This window comes from Ranitomeya imitator, chromosome 1, assembly GCF_032444005.1.
Source record: "Ranitomeya imitator isolate aRanImi1 chromosome 1, aRanImi1.pri, whole genome shotgun sequence".
NCBI lineage: Eukaryota > Metazoa > Chordata > Amphibia > Anura > Dendrobatidae > Ranitomeya > Ranitomeya imitator.
Window position 1 is genome coordinate 248,568,225 of NC_091282.1, and position 21,826 is coordinate 248,590,050.

General features: G+C 46.5%; 1 protein-coding gene across 2 annotated transcripts in view; it reads left to right on the plus strand.

Annotated features, from left to right (window-relative positions):
* The window catches only part of P2RX7 (purinergic receptor P2X 7), a 122,258-nt gene that overhangs the window by 10,928 nt on the left and 89,504 nt on the right, over window positions 1–21,826 (plus strand). For both annotated transcript variants that reach the window (XM_069755337.1, XM_069755346.1), the window contains exon 2: window positions 21,404–21,536. In XM_069755337.1, coding sequence (XP_069611438.1) covers window positions 21,404–21,536 — 133 coding nt within the window. The remainder of the gene's footprint in view (window positions 1–21,403; window positions 21,537–21,826) is intronic.

The following is a 21,826-nucleotide window of genomic DNA, read 5'->3' on the forward strand; positions in this document are numbered from 1 at the left end:
TTACCCCGCGATGCTCCGATCCACGCCCCCGTCCCCCCCCCCACCCCATCATACTTACCGAGCCTCCCGTGGTCCGTCCGTCTTCTTTCCTGGGCGCCGCCATCTTCCAAAATGGCGGGCGCATGCGCAGTGCGCCTGCCGAATCTGCCGGCCGGCAGATTCGTTTCAACTGCATTTTGATCACTGCGATAAAACCTATCGCAGTGATCAAAATAAAAAAAATACTGAATGACCCCCCCTTTGTCACCCCCATAGGTAGGGACAATAATAAAATAAAGATTTTTTTTTTTCTTCCACTAAGGTTGGGGTAAGAACTAGGGTTAGGGGTAGGGTTAGGGGTAGGGGTAGGGTTAGGGGTAGGGTTAGGGTTAGGGTTTAAGTATGTGCACACGTATTCTGGTCCTCTGCGGATTTTTCCGCTGCGGATTTGATAAATCCGCAGTGCTAAACCACTGCAGATTTATGGCAGATTTACCGCGGTTTTTCTGCGCATTTCACTGCAGTTTTACAACTGCGATTTTCTATTGGAGCAGTTGTAAAACCGCTGTGGAATCCGCAGAAAGAAGCGACATGCTGCGGAATGTAAACCGCTGTGTTTCCGTGCAGTTTTTCTGCAGCATGTGTACAGCGATTTTTTAAATTGAACTGTAAACTCATGGGAAACTGCTGCAGATCCGCAGCGTTTTCCGCAACGTGTGCACATACCTTTAGAATTAGGCCATGTGCACACGGTGCGTATTTGGCTGCGGATCCGCAGCAGTGTTCCATCAGGTTTAAAGTACCAAGTATACCTATGCAAAACTAAATCCGCTGTGCCCATGGTGCGGAAAATACCACGCGGAAACGCTGCGTTGTATTTTCCGCAGCATGTCAATTCTTTGTGCGGATTCCGCGGCGTTTTACACCTGTTCCTCAATAGGAATCCACAGGTGAAATCCGCACAAAAAACACTGGAAATCCGCGGTAAATCCACAGGTAAAACGCAGTGCCTTTTACCCGCAGATTTTTCAAAAATGGTGCGGAAAAATCTCACACGAATCCGCAACGTGGGCACATAGCCTTAGGGTTAGGGTTGGAATTAGGGTTGTGGTTAGGGTTAGGGGTGTGTTGGGGTTAGGGTTGTGGTTAGGGGTGTGTTGCGGTTAGGGTTGTGATTAGGGTTATGGCTACAGTTGGGATTAGGGTTAAGGGTGTGGGGGGGTTAGTGTTGGAGTTAGAATTGAGGGGTTTCCACTGTTTAGGCACATCAGGGGTCTCCAAACGCAACATGGCGCCACCATTGATTCCAGCCAATCTTGTATTCAAAAAGTCAAATGGTGCTCCCTCACTTCCGAGCCCCGACGTGTGCCCAAACAGTGGTTTACCCCCACATATGGGGTACCAGCATACTCAGGACAAACTGCGCAACAATTATTGGGGTCCAATTTCTCCTGTTACCCTTGTGAAAATAAAAAAATGCTTGCTAAAACATCATTTTTGAGGAAAGAAAAATGATTTTTTATTTTCACGGCTCTGCGTTGTAAACGTCTGTGAAGCACTTGGAGGTTCAAAGTGCTCACCACATATCTAGATAAGTTCCTTGGGGGGTCTATTTTCTAAAATGGGGTCACTTGTGGGGGGTTTCTACTGTTTAGGCACACCAGGGGCTCTGCAAACGCAACGTGACACCCGCAGACCATTCCATCAAAGTCTGCATTTCAAAAGTCACTACTTCACTTCTGAGCCCCGACGTGTGCCCAAACAGTGGTTTAACCCCACACATGGGGTATCAGCGTACTCAGGAGAAACTGGACAACAACTTTTGGGGTCCAATTTCTCCTGTAACCCTTGGGAAAATAAAAAATTCTGGGCTAAATAATTATTTTTGAGGAAAGAAAACGTATTTATTATTTTCACGGCTCTGCGTTATAAACTTCTGTGAAGCACTTGGGGGTTCAAAGTGCTCACCACACATCTAGATAAGTTCCTTTCGGGGTCTAGTTTCCAAAATGGGGTCACTTGTTGGGGGTTTCTACTGTTTAGCCACATCAGGGGCTCTGCAAACGCAACGTGACGCCCGCAGAGCATTCCATCAAAGTCTGCATTTCAAAACGTCACTACTTCACTTCCGAGCCCCGGCATGTGCCCAAACAGTAGTTTACCCCCACATATGGGGTATCACCGTACTCAGGAGAAACTGGACAACAAATATTGGGGTCAAATTTCTCCTGTTACCCTTGGGAAAATAAAAAATTGCAGGCTAAAATGTCATTTTTGAGAAAATAATTTTTTATTTTATTTTCATGGCTCTGCATTATAAACTTCTGTGAAGCACTTGGGGGTTCAAAGTCCTCACCACACATCTAGATAAGTTCCTTTGGGGGTCTAGTTTCCAAAATGGGGTCATTTGTGGGGGATCTCCAATGTTTAGGCACACAGGGGCTCTCCAAACGCGAAGTGGTGTCCGCTAATGATTAGAGCTAATTTTCCATTTAAAAAGCCAAATGGCGTGCCTTCCCTTCCGAGCCCTGCCGTGCGCCCAAACAGTGGTTTACCCCCACATATGGGGTATCAGCGTACTCAGGACAAACTGGAAAACAACATTTGGGGTCCAATTTCTCCTAATACCCTTGGCAAAATAGGAAATTCCAGGCTAAAAAATCATTTTTGAGAAAATAATTTTTTATTTTATTTTCATGGCTCTGTGTTATAAACTTCTGTGAAGCAGCTGGGGGTTTAAAGTGTTCAATATGCATCTAGATAAGTTCCTTGGGGGGTCTAGTTTCCAAAATGGGGTCACTTGTGGGGGAGCTCCAATGTTTAGGCACACAGGGGCTCTCCAAACGCGACATGGTGTCCGCTAACAATTGGAGCTAATTTTCCATTCAAAAAGTCAAATGGCGCGCCTTCCCTTCCGAGCCCTGCCGTGTGCCCAAACAGTGGTTTACCCCCACATATGAGGTATCAGCGTACTTGGGAGAAATTGCCCAACAAATTTTAGGATCCATTTTATCCTATTGCCCATGTGAAAATGAAAAAATTGAGGCGAAAAAAAATTTTTTGTGAAAAAAAAGTACTTTTTCATTTTTACAGATCAATTTGTGAAGCACCTGAGGGTTTAAAGTGCTCACTAGGCATCTAGATAAGTTCCTTGGGGGGTCTAGTTTCCAAAATGGGGTCACTTGTGGGGGAGCTCCAATGTTTAGGCACACAGGGGCTCTCCAAACGTGACATGGTGTCCGCTAAAGAGTGGAGCCAATTTTTCATTCAAAAAGTCAAATGGCGCTCCTTCCCTTCCAAGCCCTGCCGTGCGCCCAAACAGTGGTTTACCCCTACATATGAGGTATCAGCGTACTCAGGACAAATTGGACAAAAACTTTTGTGGTTCAGTTTCTCCTTTTACCATTGTGAAATCAAAAAAATTGTTGCTAAAAGATAATTTTTGTGACTAAAAAGTTAAATGTTCATTTTTTCCTTCCATGTTGCTTCTGCTGCTGTGAAGCACCTGAAGGGTTAATAAACTTCTTGAATGTGGTTTTGTGCACCTTGAGGGGTGCAGTTTTTAGAATGGTGTCACTTTTGGGTATTTTCAGCCATATAGACCCCGTAAACTGACTTCAAATGTGAGGTGGTCCCTAAAAAAAATGGTTTTGTAAATTTCGTTGTAAAAATGAGAAATCGCTGGTCAAATTTTAACCCTTATAACTTCCTAGCAAAAAAAAATTTTTTTTCCAATATTGTGCTGATGTAAAGTATACATGTGGGAAATGTTATTTATTAACTATTTTTTGTCACATAACTCTCTGGTTTAACAGAATAAAAATTCAAATTGTGAAAATTGCGAAATTTTCAAAATTTTCGCCAAATTTCTGTTTTTATCACAAATAAACGCATAATTTATTGACCTAAATTTACCACTAACATGAAGCCCAATATGTCACGAAAAAACAATCTCAGAACCGCTAGGATCCGTTGAAGCGTTCCTGAGTTATTACCTCATAAAGGGACACTGGTCAGAATTGCAAAAAAACGGCCAGGTCATTAAGGTCAAAATAGGCTGGGTCATGAAGGGGTTAAAGGGAATCTGTCACCCCTAGGACGTATATGTCCTATTAATATGGGCATACAGGTAATAGACATGTTACACTAGTCCTACCTGTAGCATCGGTTACGGCCCCGGAATCCTGCGCCTGCACTCCCTCAGAAATACATACCTCATCCTCCCTTCTATGGGCAATGCATTCAGGGATCTTCTGTGCAGGCGGCTTCCGCTCCAGTGACCTCTGGTGTGAAGTTTTTTTCTCATCTAGTAATTGCTTTGGGGAGAGAGTAGCCAGGGCCGATGTTAGGGGCAGGCTGTCTAGGCAGCTGCCTAGGGCCCCCACTAGATGCCGATACAGTTGAAAACAATGAGGGAGGAGAGAGAGTCACGTGACTCTCCCATCATCTCCCTCTGCCTCTGACACAGTGGTTGTGATGACATGGCGCATTATGCTGTGCCGAGCAGTGGATATGCTTAGGTGAGGAGAAGCGCTACAGTGGGGAACGAGGAGAGGTGAGTATTATATTTATTAATGGGGGCTGCATTACATTCTATGGCGGCTGCATTATATTCTATTGGTTGCTGACTTCATTACATTCTATGGGGGCTGGCTGTATTACATTTTATGGGAGCTGCATTACATTCTATGGGGGCTCTCTGTATTACATTCTATAGGGACTTTGCTGCATTACATTCTGTGAGGGCTGCATTACATTCTATGGGGGCTGACTGCATTACATTCTATGGGTTTGCATTAGATTTTAAGGGGGCTGCATTACTTTATATGGGTCTGCATTACATTTTATGGGGGATACATTACATTCTATGGGGGGCTGCATTACATTCTATGGCGGCTGGCTTCATTTCATTCTAAGACGGCTGCATTACATTTTATCAGGCTGCATTAGATTCCATGGGGGCTTCATTTAATTCCATTCCATGGGGGCTGGCTGCATTACATTCTATAGGGCTGGCTGCATTACATTTTGTGGGGCTTGTAAGACTCATGCTGGTGTGGTAGATGGAGGCAGGTATATCTCGCCCAGGTGTTTGTCCTATGTGAATTAGGCCACTCAGTATCTTCAGGGTGCTAATGGGTTAATGATTGCAGGAATAAAAGATGACCAGCTGGGTGTTTCCAGTGTCTGCCTGGGGCACACAGATTGCCTGCCTGTGTGAGACAAACGTGAGTGAAGAGCTCTGCTCAAGATCTGTATGATGTTAGCTGGGTGGGAGAAGCCCCCCCAGTTGTTGAGATAGCAACGTATTTGTTTAGTTAGTGCCGGACAGGCTAGGATTTATTTTTATGTTTTGTTTTTTGTGTTGCTTTCACGTTAATAAATCTGACCTGAGGTCAGCCTGCTCAGAAACCTGCTGTACGCCTCAGATTCAATGCACAAACCACGTGTCCTTTGACCCCAGCAAAGGCGATCCCAGAGTGTTTTGTCACATTGTGGTGGAGAACGCGGGCATACCGTGGCACAGGCGACAGCATGGAAGACGTGGTGAAAGCCTTAGTACAGTCCACTGCCGTACAGCAGCAGGCCACTGCCGCACAGCACGAAGCTAATCGCTTGATGGCCGCACAGCTGAAGGAGTTCCTGGACATGACGGTTGCAGACCGCCAACTTCTCCAACAGGTGGCGCAGCACCTGGTGAGCATGCCTGACGCTGACCCGGAAGCAGAGTCCAGAAGGATCCATGTGAGTCGATACTGGCAAAAGCTGACTGCAGAAGATGACGTCGAGGCATACCTGACAACGTTTGAGCGGACGGCGTTGAGAGAGAAGTGGCCGAAGGCACGATGGGCCGACTTGATTGCCCCGTTTCTCTCCGGCGAGGCCCAAAAAGCTTACCATGATTTGGACCCGGAGGTCGCTCAGGACTTTGAGAAACTGAAAGCTGAGATCCTGGCCTGGCTGGGTGTGACAACGGCTGTCCGGGCACAGAGGGTACATCAGTGGACATACCAGCAAGATAAACCGGCGCGGTCTCAGATGTTCGACCTGATCTACTTAACAAAGAAATGGCTGCAACCCGAGGTACTGACAATACCCGAAATAATCCAGCGGGTTGTCCTGGACAAGTACCTGAGAGTACTACCCCCAGAGCTGAAAAGGTGGGTAAGCCAAGGAAATCCCACGACAGCGGATCAACTTGTGGAGTTGGTCGAGCGTTATTCCGTGGCAGAAGGACTTCCCGACGACACCGCCAACCCCCGGTCTGTGCCTCCTCCTCGTGGAACCGGTAAGACTGTTCCAGGGACCACGGGTGAAGGAAAATCGCTTAAAACTGTGGGGGAGGAGTCCGGGACTGCTCGCACTCCGAGACCAAGAGTATTGGACGGTGGTCTCAGTAGGGGACCTGTTAGGTGTTTCCGCTGCCATGAGAAGGGTCATGTTTCTGCGAACTGTCCTGTTACCGCTGAACCCATGCAGTGCGACGTTATAGACTCTAGAAAACGCATGTCTTTGGTTACACAGCTAGTGAGTGTGAATGCGGGTCAAAATGATACAGTGAAACACCTGTGTGAATTATCTGTTGATGGGAAAAATGTTGTGGCATTACTAGACTCTGGAAGTGTGGTGACTCTGGTGAAAGCTAGTCTGGTGGCACTTCCGTCTGGTCCGTCTGACAAGTTTTCTGTGACGTGTGTGCATGGTGACACCCGCTCGTACTTAACAGCGGTCATATGGATTTCTACTCCCTATGGGTCAGTGCAGCACAAAGTGGGACTCGTTCCCGCATTGTTACAGGATGTAATCCTGGGAAGGGATTTTCCCTATTTCTGGCAGTTGTGGGAGAATCAGTTGCTCCTTCACGGTAGCTGTACCCGTGAATCTTCTCCCATGCCATCTGGAGGTCCCGAGTCCCTAGAGGAGACCCCACAGGAAGATGTTGCTGGGGAGGTTAGTGAATCTAACCTTCAGTACCCCTTCTCCGTCATGGCGGGGGAAACAGAGGAAACTGAGGAACCTCAGCGAGAGGCGGAGGCAGACAGCCATCCGGCACCCTGCCTGCCAGATTTGGGAGTCCAGGTGGATGACTTCCACAGCGAGCAAATGAAAGATCCTACCCTGACTCCGGCTAGGAAAAATGTAAAAATGATAGATGGGGTACCCGTAGAACCTGACACTAGGCTAGCGTACCCGTATATGGTTCTTGAAAATGATTTGCTCTACCAGGTAGAAAAAAAAGGGGAAGACACAGTGCAACGGTTAGTGGTACCCAAACCTTATCGGCGGAAGGTACTGGATTTGGCCCACGGATATATAATGGGGGGACATCTGGGGGTACAGAAAACCACAGAAAGGATATTGCATTGTTTTGTGTGGCCTGGAATACATTGTGATGTGCGTAACTATTGTGAGTCCTGTCCAGAGTGCCAAATCGCGGCCCCTAAATCTCAGTTCCGTAGCCCTTTGGTACCCCTTCCTATCATCGGGGTCCCTTTTGAGAGAATTGGGATGGATTTGGTTGGGCCCCTTCCCCGATCCGCACGTGGGCACCAACATATCCTCGTCATCGTGGACTATGCCACTCGTTACCCGGAAGCCGTCCCTTTGCGTAACACAGCTACCAAGACGATCGCCAAGGAATTGGTACAAGTGTTTAGTCGGGTGGGAATTCCAAAACAGATACTCACCGACCAGGGGACTCCCTTTATGTCGAGGGTAATGAAGGAGCTCTGCAGGCTCTTACAAATAGACCCGTTGCGTACGTCTGTCTATCACCCTCAAACAGATGGCCTGGTTGAGCGCTTCAACAAAACCTTAAAACAGATGCTCCGGAAGGCGATAGACAAAGATGGGAAGAACTGGGATTACTTGTTACCCTATTTGCTGTTTGCCATTAGGGAAGTTCCCCAGTATTCCACAGGGTTTTCGCCTTTCGAACTGTTGTACGCCCGTCGTCCCCGGGGACTGCTGGACGTCGCAAAAGAAACCTGGGAAGGTCAAGTCACTCCCTTTAAAACGGTGATCGACCATGTAACACAAATGCAGGATCGTATTGCCGCTGTCATGCCCATTGTTAGGGACCATATGTTACAGGCCCAGGGAGCCCAGAGGCAAAGTTATGATAGAGGCGCTAAGGTCCGTACATTTGCACCCGGCGATAGGGTGTTGGTCCTAATCCCTACGGTGGATAGTAAATTCCTGGTGAAATGGCAGGACCCATTTGAGGTCCGAGAAAGAGTTGGTGAAGTGAACTATAAAGTGTACCAGCCGGGTAAGAGAAAACCGGAACAGATTTATCATGTGAATCTGATAAAATCCTGGAAAGACCGCTCTGCCCTAACGGCGGATCTGCCCCGTCCGGTTTGTTCACCTACTGTACCAGAGGTGCAGGTTGCTGAGACTCTCTCAGAACGACAAAAATCTGAGGTTAAGCAATTTTTGTTACAGAACCGACAGTTTTTCTCCGAAAAACCTGGCCGGACTAAATTGGTGAAACATGAGATTGTCACAGAGCCTGGCGCCACTGTTCATGTGAAGCCCTACCGGATTCCGGAAGCCCGCCGTGAAGCCGTCTCCCGGGAAGTGATGGCAATGTTGGACTTAGGAGTCATTGAGGAGTCACACAGCGCCTGGTCCAGTCCAATTGTGTTGATACCTAAACCGGATGGCTCCATCCGATTTTGTAATGACTTTAGGAAACTGAATGCAGTTTCTAAATTTGATGCGTACCCTATGCCCCGGGTCGATGAGTTGATCGACCGGCTTGGTAAAGCCCGATACATTACGACCCTGGATTTAACAAAGGGGTACTGGCAGATTCCTCTGGCCGAGGCGGCCAGAGAGAAGACGGCATTTGCTACACCGGAAGGTCTGTTCCAGTATGTCTATATGCCGTTTGGACTTCACGGAGCTCCCGCAACGTTCCAGAGATTGATGGATCGAGTCTTGAGGCCTCACAGACAGTACGCTTCTGCCTACCTGGATGACATCGTAATCTACAGCATGGACTGGGAAACTCATCTCCAGAAGGTACAAGCGGTGATTGATGACCTGCGAGATGCAGGTTTAACGGCAAACCCCAAGAAATGCCACATCGGGCTTGAAGAAGCCCGATACTTGGGCTACGTGATTGGCCGAGGAGTGGTTAAACCCCAGATCGACAAAATACAGGCAATTCAGGGCTGGCCACAACCAGTGAACAAGAAACAAGTGCAGGCTTTCCTGGGGATTGCCGGCTATTATCGCCGGTTCATACCCAATTTTGCAGCCATGGCTACTCCCTTGACGGATCTTACCAAGGGGAAGGGTTCCGTCATGGTAAAATGGACCTCAGCTGCTGAAGAGGCCTTCCACAGCCTGAAACGGGCTTTGTGCTCTCAGCCTGTACTAGTGACTCCTGATTTCAGCAGCGAGTTTGTGGTACAAACTGATGCCTCTGATACTGGTGTCGGAGCTGTACTTTCCCAGGTGAGGGACGGAGTCGAACACCCGGTCCTCTATCTCAGTCGGAAACTGAATGTACATGAGCAGAGGTATGCGGTGGTTGAAAAAGGGTGCCTAGCCATTAAATGGGCTCTCGACTCCCTCAAGTATTACCTGGCTGGTAGGAAGTTTAGGCTGGTCACAGACCATGCCCCTCTCAAGTGGATGCACCTCCACAAGGACCGTAATAGTCGGGTAACCGGGTGGTTCCTTGCCCTGCAGGCTTACTCTTTTACGGTGGAGCACCGACCTGGGGTGCAGATGGGGAACGCCGATGCCCTATCCCGAGTGCACTGTTTCAAAAGTGTTCTTGCTCGACCGGAGTGGTCTGAGCAAGGGGGGGATATGTAAGACTCATGCTGGTGTGGTAGATGGAGGCAGGTATATCTCGCCCAGGTGTTTGTCCTATGTGAATTAGGCCACTCAGTATCTTCAGGGTGCTAATGGGTTAATGATTGCAGGAATAAAAGATGACCAGCTGGGTGTTTCCAGTGTCTGCCTGGGGCACACAGATTGCCTGCCTGTGTGAGACAAACGTGAGTGAAGAGCTCTGCTCAAGATCTGTATGATGTTAGCTGGGTGGGAGAAGCCCCCCCAGTTGTTGAGATAGCAACATATTTGTTTAGTTAGTGCCGGACAGGCTAGGATTTATTTTTATGTTTTGTTTTTTGTGTTGCTTTCACGTTAATAAATCTGACCTGAGGTCAGCCTGCTCAGAAACCTGCTGTACGCCTCAGATTCAATGCACAAACCACGTGTCCTTTGACCCCAGCAAAGGCGATCCCAGAGTGTTTTGTCACAGGCTGCATTGTATTCCTGTGTGGGGCTGCGTTGTACTATATTGAGGTTTATGGTGTTCATTGTTACTGTATGAAGCACTATGGGGGGTGTATTATGCTGTGTGGAACACTATGATGTGTGTATTATACTATATGGAGCACTGTGTAGGACTGTGGGGGTACATTTACTGTATGGAGCACTATGGGACGTATATTATACTGTATGGAGTGCATTATACTAAACAAGCAAAATGCTGCCTATTTATCGAGTAATTGAATGGTTTATGCTAGAACAGAAAAAAATTGTTCTCACCACTCATGACCTGGTGAAAACTGTAGATATGCTGCTGAGAACATGATACTGTCTGGGGACAGATTGGTCTACTACAGTAGTGATCATTCTTCCTCAGCCAGTGTAAAGGGGCCGGGAAACAAGCGTCAAACGACTACAATATTGTCAATCACTTGTCGATCACTCATTTAACGGCCTGAACTCAGCGCATGTAAATACTGCCAAAATGTTTCTGTGCGATGGTGCAGCATGGGGAGCATTTGGGGCCCCACTATAAACTTTTACCCAGGGACCCACTCTGTCTCAAACCGGCCCTGAGAGTAACAAGGAGGGTATCTCACACAGTGGGGCTAGTAGAAGAATGGATATGTAATGTGCAGTATGTAATATGCATCAGTGCTACAGCAGGAAGACCTGTGGACATAAGGATGCATAGACAGACTTGTAAGGTTTAGGGCTCTTTTTCATTTGCGAGAAACACGTCCGTGTCTCGCATGTGAAAACCAAGCTCTGGCGCCGGCACTCCAGAGCGGAGCGTGTGGCTACATAGCAACACATGGAGCTGCACGCTCTGCTCCACAGTGCCGGCGCCAGAGCTTGGTTTTCACATGCGAGACACAGACGTGTTTCTCGCAAATGGAAAAGAGCCCTTAAAGGGGGTGTGTTGTCCAAATCAACAAGTCTTCAGTCTTCACTCCCTCCAGTGCACTTACTGTGCGCTGCAGGGATACTCTGGTTTCAGATCCAGGACTGGAGGGTATGTGTGAGTTATACATACTCCAGTCCAGTGGGAGTGGCCTTGCTTCCATACACTTGTATAGAGTGAGGCCACGCCCTCCAGTTGGCCACGGCCACTGGTCGCCTGCATCACTAGACGGAGCACGGCCTCGCACTATGTGTATGGATCGAGGCTGAGCCCACTGGCCGGGAGTTTGTTTACCGTAACTCATATATTCCCTCCATTCCCGGGTCTGAAACTGGCGAATCCCTACAGCACACAATGCGTGCACTGGGGTAATCCATAAGTCTGCAGTCACTCAGAGTGAATTTAGAATTGTTGATTTAAACCAGACAAGGCCTTAAATGCATTCTCTAGGATCCTGGGACATTAAATAAGGGACTAGAGCAGTTTTCCCCAAACTCCAGTCCTCACGGTCTATCTTTTTAGGATTTCCTTAGTATTACACAGGTGAGAGAACCTGTGGCAATGTTTGATGCCTTGATTTTTCCCATCACCTGTGCAATATTAAGGACTGGAATTTGGGAAACACGAGACTAGAAAAACAATTTTTCTGTCATGACCACAAACACTATTTACATGCAGATTTGGGATTAATCTGCAGGTTAATGACATCTCAATCCTGTCCAGCCACATTACTAAAAACCCAGCTGTAACAACCCTGCCGGCATCACTGCATGGCCTCCCATCCCTCTCCTGCCTGATACATCAACTTACTTACTGCTGCGGGCCATGCTGTGACTTCTGTCTTCTGCCGGTTTCATGTGTGCCTCATGTCTCCTGCCTGCTCTGTGCATGCTTCCTGGCTGTGTGCATAGGGGGGCCGGCGCTGGCAATTCCTGATTCATATTGAAGACTGTGTACACCTTCCTAAGGTGTCCCTGGCCAATTGCCAAGAGGCCTCTGAATCTTAAGGCATCCACACCCATTGGAGGATGCCTGAGCAACTTTCTCCCTCAGTTAGTGTCTTCATACTGAGCTGCCAGGTCCTGTCCTGTCTCAGCCACCCAGTGGGGCTTTGTACCCTGGTCTGAATCCTTGTCTCTGTGCCTTATCCCGTTCCTGTCCCTGTCTGTACTCTGGTCTATATCTGTTCCTGTTGCTTTTCCCAGTCAGCTGGATGTTTCCTTATGTCCATTCCTTCCTGCTCCACTCACCTCACCCTCTGGCTCTGCGCCTCACTGCTTTGCTTGCCACAACCTGTGGCTCTGTGCCTCTCTGCTCTGCTTGCCGCAACCTGTGGCTCTGTGCCTCTCTGCTCTGCTCGCCGCAACCTGTGGCTCTGTGCCTCTCTGCTCTGCTTGCCGCAACCTGTGGCTCTGTGCCTCTCTGCTCTGCTCGCCGCAACCTGTGGCTCTGTGCCTCTCTGCTCTGCTTGGTGCAACCTGTGGCTCTGTGCTTCTCTGCTCGCTGCAACCTGTGGCTCTGTGCCTCTCTGCTCGCCGCATCCTGTGGCCCTGCGCCTCTCAGCTCTGCTCTTGGCTCCGCCTTCTGTGGTTCTGCTCTTAGCTCTGTCTCCCACGTTTCTGCCCTTTGCTCTGCCTCCCTCAGCTCTGGTCTTAGCTCCGCCTTCTGCGGTTCTGTTCTTAGCTCTGCCTCCTATGATTCTGCCCTTTGTTCCGCCTCCCTTCAGCGCTGCTCTTAGCTCCACCTCCTGTGGTTCTGTTCTTATCTCCGCCTCCTACGTCCTACGTTTCTGCTCTTAGCTCTGCCGCACAAGCCTGTCCTCACCATCAGAGGCTCCAGTGAACACCAAGATAGCTGCTTAGTCACGCCGCTTCCAGAGTAGTCTGGTTTGTGGCACAGTGGGGCCACACCCCCACGCTCGCGCCACCTAGTCTGGGCGTGAGCGTAACACCAGTTATGAGGAAATAAAGTTTATTCTCCTGGGTGCTGCCAGCTTTCAGTCATTGAGGTGAGATTAGAGTGGCTACAGTTATCACTCACTTTCATTGGCAGTTCACTCTGCACAGATGTGCTGCAGAAGGAACTGTCAATCAAAGTACCTGAGACTTCTTACAGTTGCCGCTCACAATGCTATAGCTGCTCTGGAACCTGGAACCATCTCTATGTCTGAAAGCTGGCGGCTACTGGGAGGAATAAAGTTAATTTTCTTCCAGTAGCCGAACTTTCAAAGATGAACTTGCAGATTAACCCTTTATCTGCAGATTAATAGCATTTGATGACAGGACTGGTTCCTTTTAAACCAGATGGCTGGCAGAATCACTAAGTTTCCAATGTATACACACATACAGTACATACACATTTTTACAATCCTTTCATTTGTCGAAAAGACCAGTTTCACAGACTGGTCACATGAAGCCCCCCTTACTCTAAACACATCTTTGCATGAGGAATCAATGCTGCAAAAATAGAAGAGAGAAGCTGTGATCTGTCCGCCTGTTTCCTGTGGTAAGCACGGCTTCCTATCCTGAATGTATGAGTATGAAGAAGAAAATAAAAATAAAATTACCGTAAACAAAATGCAGAATAATATAGTCAGTATTCTGATCCAACATAAATACAGTTTTGCTGTGAAAATCGGGGAGAGCCAGTTAAAAAAGATGTTGTTTGTTTATTTAACAACTATTCAGTGAAGGATTTCACAGTGAGTGAGCAATGTTGCCTCCAAGGGTTTTTGCATTGTAAGGCTATGTGCACACGTAGGAAATGTGGTGCAGAATTTTCTGCACAAAATCCGCATCTCCTGACAGAATCCGCAGCTGCGGATTTGCCGCGGTTTTTATGCGGATTTGCCGCAGAATTGTTGCGGATTTTGTGCGGATTTTATGCAGTTTTTGCCACTGCGGATTTCTATCATGGAGGGGTGCAGAAACGCTGCAGATCCGCACAAAAGAAGTGACATGCACTTTTAAATCCGCAGCAATTCCTCACTGATTTTTCCTTACCATCTTCACAACTTTTTTTTTTACCCATTGATTTACATTGTACTGTAAGTCACAGTGCTGATCTGCAGCGTGTCTGAGCAGAAAAATCCGCTGCGGATCCGCAGCAAATCCGCATCGTGTGCACATATTTAATGCTGGCACTATATGGCAGCATGTTGAGGTATTACAAGTCTGGAGACAATTTGGGCTCCATGTGCTGCTATACAGTCTCCATGCACAAGGCAAATACTGGCCATGCACATAATATTACAGATGTACAAAAGCTTATCTTTTTTGCTATCTACCTCTGACACCTGCATACATAAATAGATTGACAAAGCATGCTTGTTTATTGCAATAAGAAGACCTACTGACTATCCGCAAATTTTGTAGTTCCTCTTGGAAGTGACCCATTAAATTGAATAGTTGGCATTACAAATCCCCCTTGAGTAGGATTTGTACATTAACAGTACAATGAGACACTGACAAAGTATGTAGGAACACCCCTTGACAGATGAATTGCCTTACCCAGTTGTTAATTTATCCATACAATAAAAGTAGAATAGAACAATGCAAACTTCTAAGAAAAGCTGCTCCAGAAATTTATAGGAAATGCAAGTGGTTTAGTGAAGAGAAAAGTCAGGGCAGAAAACAAGTTTTCTTTATCACTATATCTTATCAGTACCCAGCTCTGGCATTGCTTCAAAAATAAAGGACCCGGGCAGTGGCGTACAGTCAGTGCTGAACCTTGGGAGGGTAAGTAAAGCTCAGTTTGTTTATATTATATATACACTGCTCAAAAAAATAAAGGGAACACTAAAATCCCATATCCTAGATATCACTGAATGAAATCTTTATTCATTACATAGTTGAATGTGTTGAGAACAATAAAACCTAAAAATGATCAACGTAAATCACAACTAATATCCCACGGAGGTCTGGAGTTGGAATGATGCTCAAAATCAAAGTGGAAAATGAAGTTACAGGCTGATCCAACTTCAGTGGAAATGCCTCGAGACAAGAAAATGATGCTCAGTAGTGTGTGTGGCCTCCACGTGCCTGTATGACCTCCCTACAACGCCTGGGCATGCTCCTGATGAGGCAGCGGATTGTCTCCTGAGGGATCTCCTACCAGATCTGGACTAAAGCATCCGCCAACTCCTGGACAGTCTGTGGTGCAACATGATGTTGGTGGATGTCCCAGATGTGTTCAATCGGATTCAGATCTGGGGAACGGGCGGGCCAGTCCATAGCTTCAATGCCTTCATCTTGCAGGAGCTGCTGACACACTCCAGCCTCATGAGGTCTGGCATTGTCCTGCACTAGGAAGAACCCAGGGCCAACCACACCAGCATATGGTTTCACAAGGGGTCTGACGATCTCATCTCAGTACCTAATGGCAGTCAGGCTACCTCTGGTGAGCACATGGAGGGCTGTGCGGCCCTCCAAAGAAATGCCACCCCACACCATTATTGACCCACTGCCAAACCGGTCATGCTGAAGGATGTTGCATGCAGCAAATCGCTCTCCACGGCGTTTCCACATGTGTCTGTCACATGTGCTCAGTGTGAACCTGCTTTCATCTGTGAAGAGCACAGGGTGCCAGTGACGAATTTGCCAATCCTGGTGTTCTGTGGCCAATGCCAAGCTTCCTGCATGGTGTTGGGCTGTGAGCAAAACCCCCATCTGTGGACTTCGGGCACTCAGATCATCCTCATGGAATCGGTTTCTAACCGTTTGTGCAGACACATGCACATTTGTGGCCTGCTGGAGGTCATTTTGCAGGGCTCTGGCAGTGCTTCTCCTGTTCCTCCTTGCACAAAGGCTGAGGTGACGGTCTTGTTGCTGGGTTGTTGCCCTCCTACAGCCCCCTCCACGTCTCCTTGTGTACTGGCATGTCTACTGGTAACACCTCCAGCCTCTGGACACTACGCTGACAGATACAGCAAGCCTTCTTGCCACAGCTCGCAATGATGTGCCGTCCTGGATGAGCTGCACTACCTGAGCCACTTGTGTGGGTTGTAGAGGAAAGCACAACCAACATTCAAAAGTGACCAAAACATCAGCCAGAAAGTATTGGTACTGAGATGTGCTCTGTGGTCCCCACCTGCAAAACCACTCCTTTGTTGAGTGTGTCTTGATAATTGCCAATAATTTCCATCTGTTGTCTATTCCATTTGCACAACAGCATGTGAAATTGATTGTCAAACAGTGTTGCTTCCTAAGTAGACAGTTTGATTTCACAGAAATTTGATTCACTTGGAGTTATATTCTGTTGTTTAAGCGTTCCCTTTATTTTTTGAGCAATATATATATATATATATATATATATATATATATATATATATACAGTACAGGCCAAAAGTTTGGACACACCTTCTCATTTAAAGATGTTTCTGTATTTTCGTGATATGACTATGAAAAATGTAAATACACACTCTAGGCATCAAAACTATGAATGAACACATGTGGAATTATATACTTAACAAAAAAGTGTGAAACAACTGAAAATATGTCTTATATTTTAGGTTCTTTCAAGTAGCCACCTTTTGCTTTGATGACTGCTTTTGCACACTCTTGGCATTCTCTTGATGAGCTTCAAGAGGTAGTCACCGGAAATGGTTTTCACTTCACAGGTGTGCCCTGACAGGTTTAATAAATGGGATTTCTTGCCTTATAAATGGGGTTGGGACCATCCATTGTGTTGTGCAGAAGTCTGGTGGATACACAGCTGATAGTCCTACTGAATAGATTGTTAGAATTTATATTACAGCAAGAAAAAAGCAGCTAAGGCCGGTTTCATATTAGCGTTTTGAGGAGCTGTGGAGGGCTGTGGACTTCCTCCGTGAAGCCCCGCCCTCGGCCACACCTCCGCCGCTAGCTCCGCCTACTTCTGTATGAGGTCTGCATGTGGCCTGCATACCTATCTTTAACATTAGGTACGCAGGTCGTGCAGCTGTATGCGGATGCTTCCGCATGCGTCGTTTTGACGATGTGGTGACCAGCGTAGGACGCAGCTGGTAGCAATTTCTTTTTTTCGCCACATCATCAAAACGACGCATGCGGAAGCATCCGCATACAAGCGCACGACCTGCGTACCTAATGTTAAAGATAGGTACGCAGGCCGCATGCAGGCCGCGTGCAGAAGTAGGCGGAGCTAGCGGCGGAGGTGCAGCCGAGGGCGGGGCTTCATGGAGGAAGTCCGCAGTCCTCCGCAGCTCCTCAAAACGCTAGTGTGAAACTAGCCTAAGTAAGGATAAACGAATGGCCATCATTACTTTAAGAAATGAAGGTCAGTCAGTCCGAAAAATTGGGCAGACTTTGAAATTGTCCCCAAGTGCAGTGGCAAAAACCATCAAGCTCTACAAAGAAACTGGCTCACATGAGGACCGCCCCAGGAAAGGAAGACCAAGAGTCACCTCTGCTTCTGAGGATAAGTTTATTCAAGTCACCAGCCTCAGAAATCACAGCTTAACAGCAGCCCAGATTAGAGACCAGGTCAATGCCACACAGAGTTCTAGCAGCAGACACATCTCTACAACAACTGTTAAGAGTAGACTTTGTGCAGCACAGCAGGCCTTCATGGTAAAATAGCTGCTAGGAAACCACTGCTACGGACAGGCAACAAGCAGAAGAGACTTGTTTGGGCTAAAGAACACAAGGAATGGACATTAGACCAGTGGAAATCTGTGCTTTGGTCTGATGAGTCCAAATTTAAGATCTTTGGTTCCAACCACCGTGTCTTTGTGTGATGCAGAAAAGGTGAACGGATGGACTCGACATGCCTGGTTCCCACCGTGAAGCATGGAGGAGGAGGTGTGATGGTGTGGGGGTGCTTTGCTGGTGACACTGTTGGGGATTTATTAAAAATTGAGGGCATACTGAACCAGCATGGCTATCACAGCATCTTGCAGCGGCATGCTATTCCATCCGGTTTGCATTTAGTTGGACCATCATTTATTTTTCAACAGGACAATGACCCCAAACACACCTCCAGGCTGTGTAAGGGCTATTTGACCAAGAAGGAGAGTGATGGGGTGCTATGCCAGATGACCTGGCCTTCACAGTCACCAGACCTGAACTCAATCGAGATGGTTTGACTGCAGAGTGAAGGCAAAAGGGCCAACAAGTGCTAAGCATCTCTGGGAACTCTTTCAAAATTGTTGGAAGACCATTCCCAGTGACTACCTCTTGAAGCTCATCAAGAGAATGCCAAGAGTGTGCAAAGCAGTCATCAAAGCAAAAGGTGGCTACTTTGAAGAACCTAGAATATAAGGCATAATTTCAGTTGTTTCACACTGTTTTGTTAAGTATATAATTCCACATGTGTTAATTCATAGTTTTGATGCCTTCAGTGTGAATGTACAATTTTCATAGTCATGAAAACACAGAAAAATCTTTCAATGAGAAGGTGTGTCCTAACTTTTGGTCCGTACTGTATATATATATATATATATATATATATACATATATATATATATATATATATATATATATATATATATATATATATATATAGTATATATACCTATATCTCACTGAGCCTATCGGCATAAAAATAGATGAAATTGGACAACCTTAAAGGGAACATGGCATGTGTATTAACCTGCAGATATAAGGTTAATCTGCTTATTAATAATGTTCTGAACCTGCCCAGCACCCACACTTAGAGCCCCGTTGCCAGGAGTTAATGAACTTTATTCCACCTGGCAGCATTCAGGTTTAAATCCTGATGCCTGCGCCGGTGCACGTTCAGTCATCGCTCTGTGTATAGAGAGCAGTGGGTGTAACTGCGCCCCCAGCACTGACAGCGCGGTTATGGAAGACGCTCTCTATACACAGAACGGTGACTGAACCCGCGCCGCTTGAACACTTCACCTCCATGACTGCACGCCGAGTGCAGCCATGGAAAGTAAAGTTAATTTCCTCTTGGCAGCGGGGATATAAGTGCGGCACTGGGCAGGTTCAGAATAATAATAATAATTTTATTCATATAACACCAACATATTCCGCAGCGCTTCGCAAATTATAGAAGGGATTTGTACAGACAATAGACATTACAGCATAACAAAAATCACAGTTCAAAATAGATACCAAGAGGAGTGAGGGCCCTGCTCACAAGCTTACAAACTATGAGGAAAAGGGGAGACACGAGAGGTGGATGGTAACAATTGCTTTTGTTGTTCGGACCAGCCATAGTGTAGGGATCGAGTGTTCATGTAACGCAGAACAGACACAGAGGGCTATTAACTGCATAAATTGTATGGGAACATGATGCGAGGAACCTGATTTTGGTTTAACTTATATGTATGGGCCACACAGGGATAAGTAGGTTAATACGTTGAGGCGGTAGGCCAGGCGTTTTTAGGGCACACTTAAAACTGTGGGAATTGGGGATTAATCGTATTAACCTGGGTTAAATAATTGGCGAAGCACGTGAAAAGTCTTGGAGACGGGAGTGGGAGGTTCTGATTATTGAGGATGCTAACCTCAGGTCATTAGCAGAACAGAGAGCACGGGTAGGGTGGTAGGCTCAGACCAGGGAGGAGATGTAGGGTGGTGCTGAGTCATGGAGCGCTTTGTGAATGAGGGTAATAGTTTTGTACTGGATTCTGGAGTGTATGGGTAACCAGTGTAATGACTTGCACAGGGTAGCGGCATCGGTGTAACGGTTGGTGAGGAATATAATCCTTGCAGCATTCAGGACAGATTGGAGGGGGGAGAGTTTGGTAAGAGGGAGGCCGTTTAGGAGAGAGTTACAATAGTCCAGACAAGAATGAATAAGTGAAACAGTAAGAGTTTTTGCAGAGTCGAAAGTAAGAAAAGGGCGAATTTTAGAAATGTCTTTGAGATGCAGATAAGAAGAGCGAGCCAATGATCGAATGTGGGGGGTGAAGGAAAGCTTGGCATCAAGTAGGACCCAAAGGCAGTGGGCATGTTGCTTGGGAGTAATGGTGGAACCACACACGGAGATGGCAATGTCAGGCAAAGATAGGTTGGTAGAGGGAGAAAATATGAGGAGTTCATTTTTTGACAGGTTCAGTTTCAGATGGAGGGAGGACATGTTAGAGACAGCGGTAAGACAATCACTGGTGTTTTCTAAAAAGGCAGGCATGAGATCCGGAGTGTATAATTATAAGTGTATAATTGGGTGTCATCAGCATAGAGATGGTACTGGAAACCAAATCTACTGATTGTTTGTCCAATAGGGGCAGTATACAAAGAGAAGAGGAGGGGGCCTAGGACTGATCCTTGAGGAACCCCAACAGTAAGGGGAAGGTGAGAGGAGGAGGAACCAGCAAAAGATACAGTGAAGGAGCGATCAGAGAGATAGGAGGAGAACCAGGAGTGAACGGTGTCATTGAGGCCGATGGAGCGGAGCATAGTGAGGAGGAGCTGATGATCCACAGTATCGAATGCTGTGAAGAGATCCAAGAGAATTAGTATGGAGTAGTGACCAATATATTTAGCTGTTAGTAGATCATTAGAGACTTTAGTGAGGGCAGTTTCAGTAGAGTGTAAAGAGCGGAAACCAGATAGAAGAGGGTCGAGAAGAAAGTTATCTGAGAGATAGCGGGTAAGACGGGAGTGGACCAGGCGTTCGAGAAGTTTAGAAATGAAGGGAAGATTAGAGATAGGTCTATAATTAGCGGCACAGTTTTGATCGAGGGATGGTTTTTTAAGTAGTGGATGTATGATGGCATGCTTAAATGAGGAGGGAAAGATACCGGAAGAGAGGGAAAGGTTGAATATTTTTGTTAAATGAGAGGTGACTGCCGGGGAAAGGGACTGTAGGAGATGTGACGGAATGGGGTCACTGGTGCAAGTGGTCGGACGAGAAGATGCAAGGAGCCTGAATCCTTCTTCTGTAACTGGTTCAAAGTCAGAGAGTGAACTAGATGCAGTGGGGGAGAGAGGACAGTGCATGGTATGAGTGGTATTATCCTGCAGATTAACCACATATCTGCATGTTAATAATGTTTTTTTCTGGCAACATATTCCCTTTAACTTCACTAAGATGTCTGCCCCACTGAGATGATTTCACCATACAAACTACAAGCTAATAAGACATCCATGTAGATGTCTGCTATTTATTTTGCATCTATGTCAGAAGCTTCATCATGTAAGCATATTTACTTTACAGTGTATCCTGTTACATCTATATCACTTTGCATTAGTTTTCATATATCTCCCCTTTGCATTACTATGAAACTTCACAATAAGGTTCTCCATTTACTTTCAGTGTGATTCTATTTACTGAAAAATGTTATCAGAAAAAGGAACCCGTTATCAGTTCGGTGCACACAAAAGTTAAAGGAGTTTTGGAAGCAGATTCCAGGATCTGGGACCCTGCGGAATACACAGTGCCATCTCCAGTAAGTCTAAATATATTTCCTAGGGGGAGAATATACATTGCATAAAGGGATGCAAGTTAGCTTAAACAATAAAAACTTTAAAAAAAAAAAAACATTTTTCAAAAATAGTTAATTGCAGACCCTCTGCTGCTACATCTGTCTTTGTTGATAAAAAATGTCCTGGATAACCCTTTAATGGGAATCTTTCAGCAGGTTTTTGCTATGTAATCTTTAAGACAGCATGAAGTAGGGGTTAAAACTCTGATTTCATCAATATGTCACTCATTAGGCTGTGTTCTATTGTTTACTTA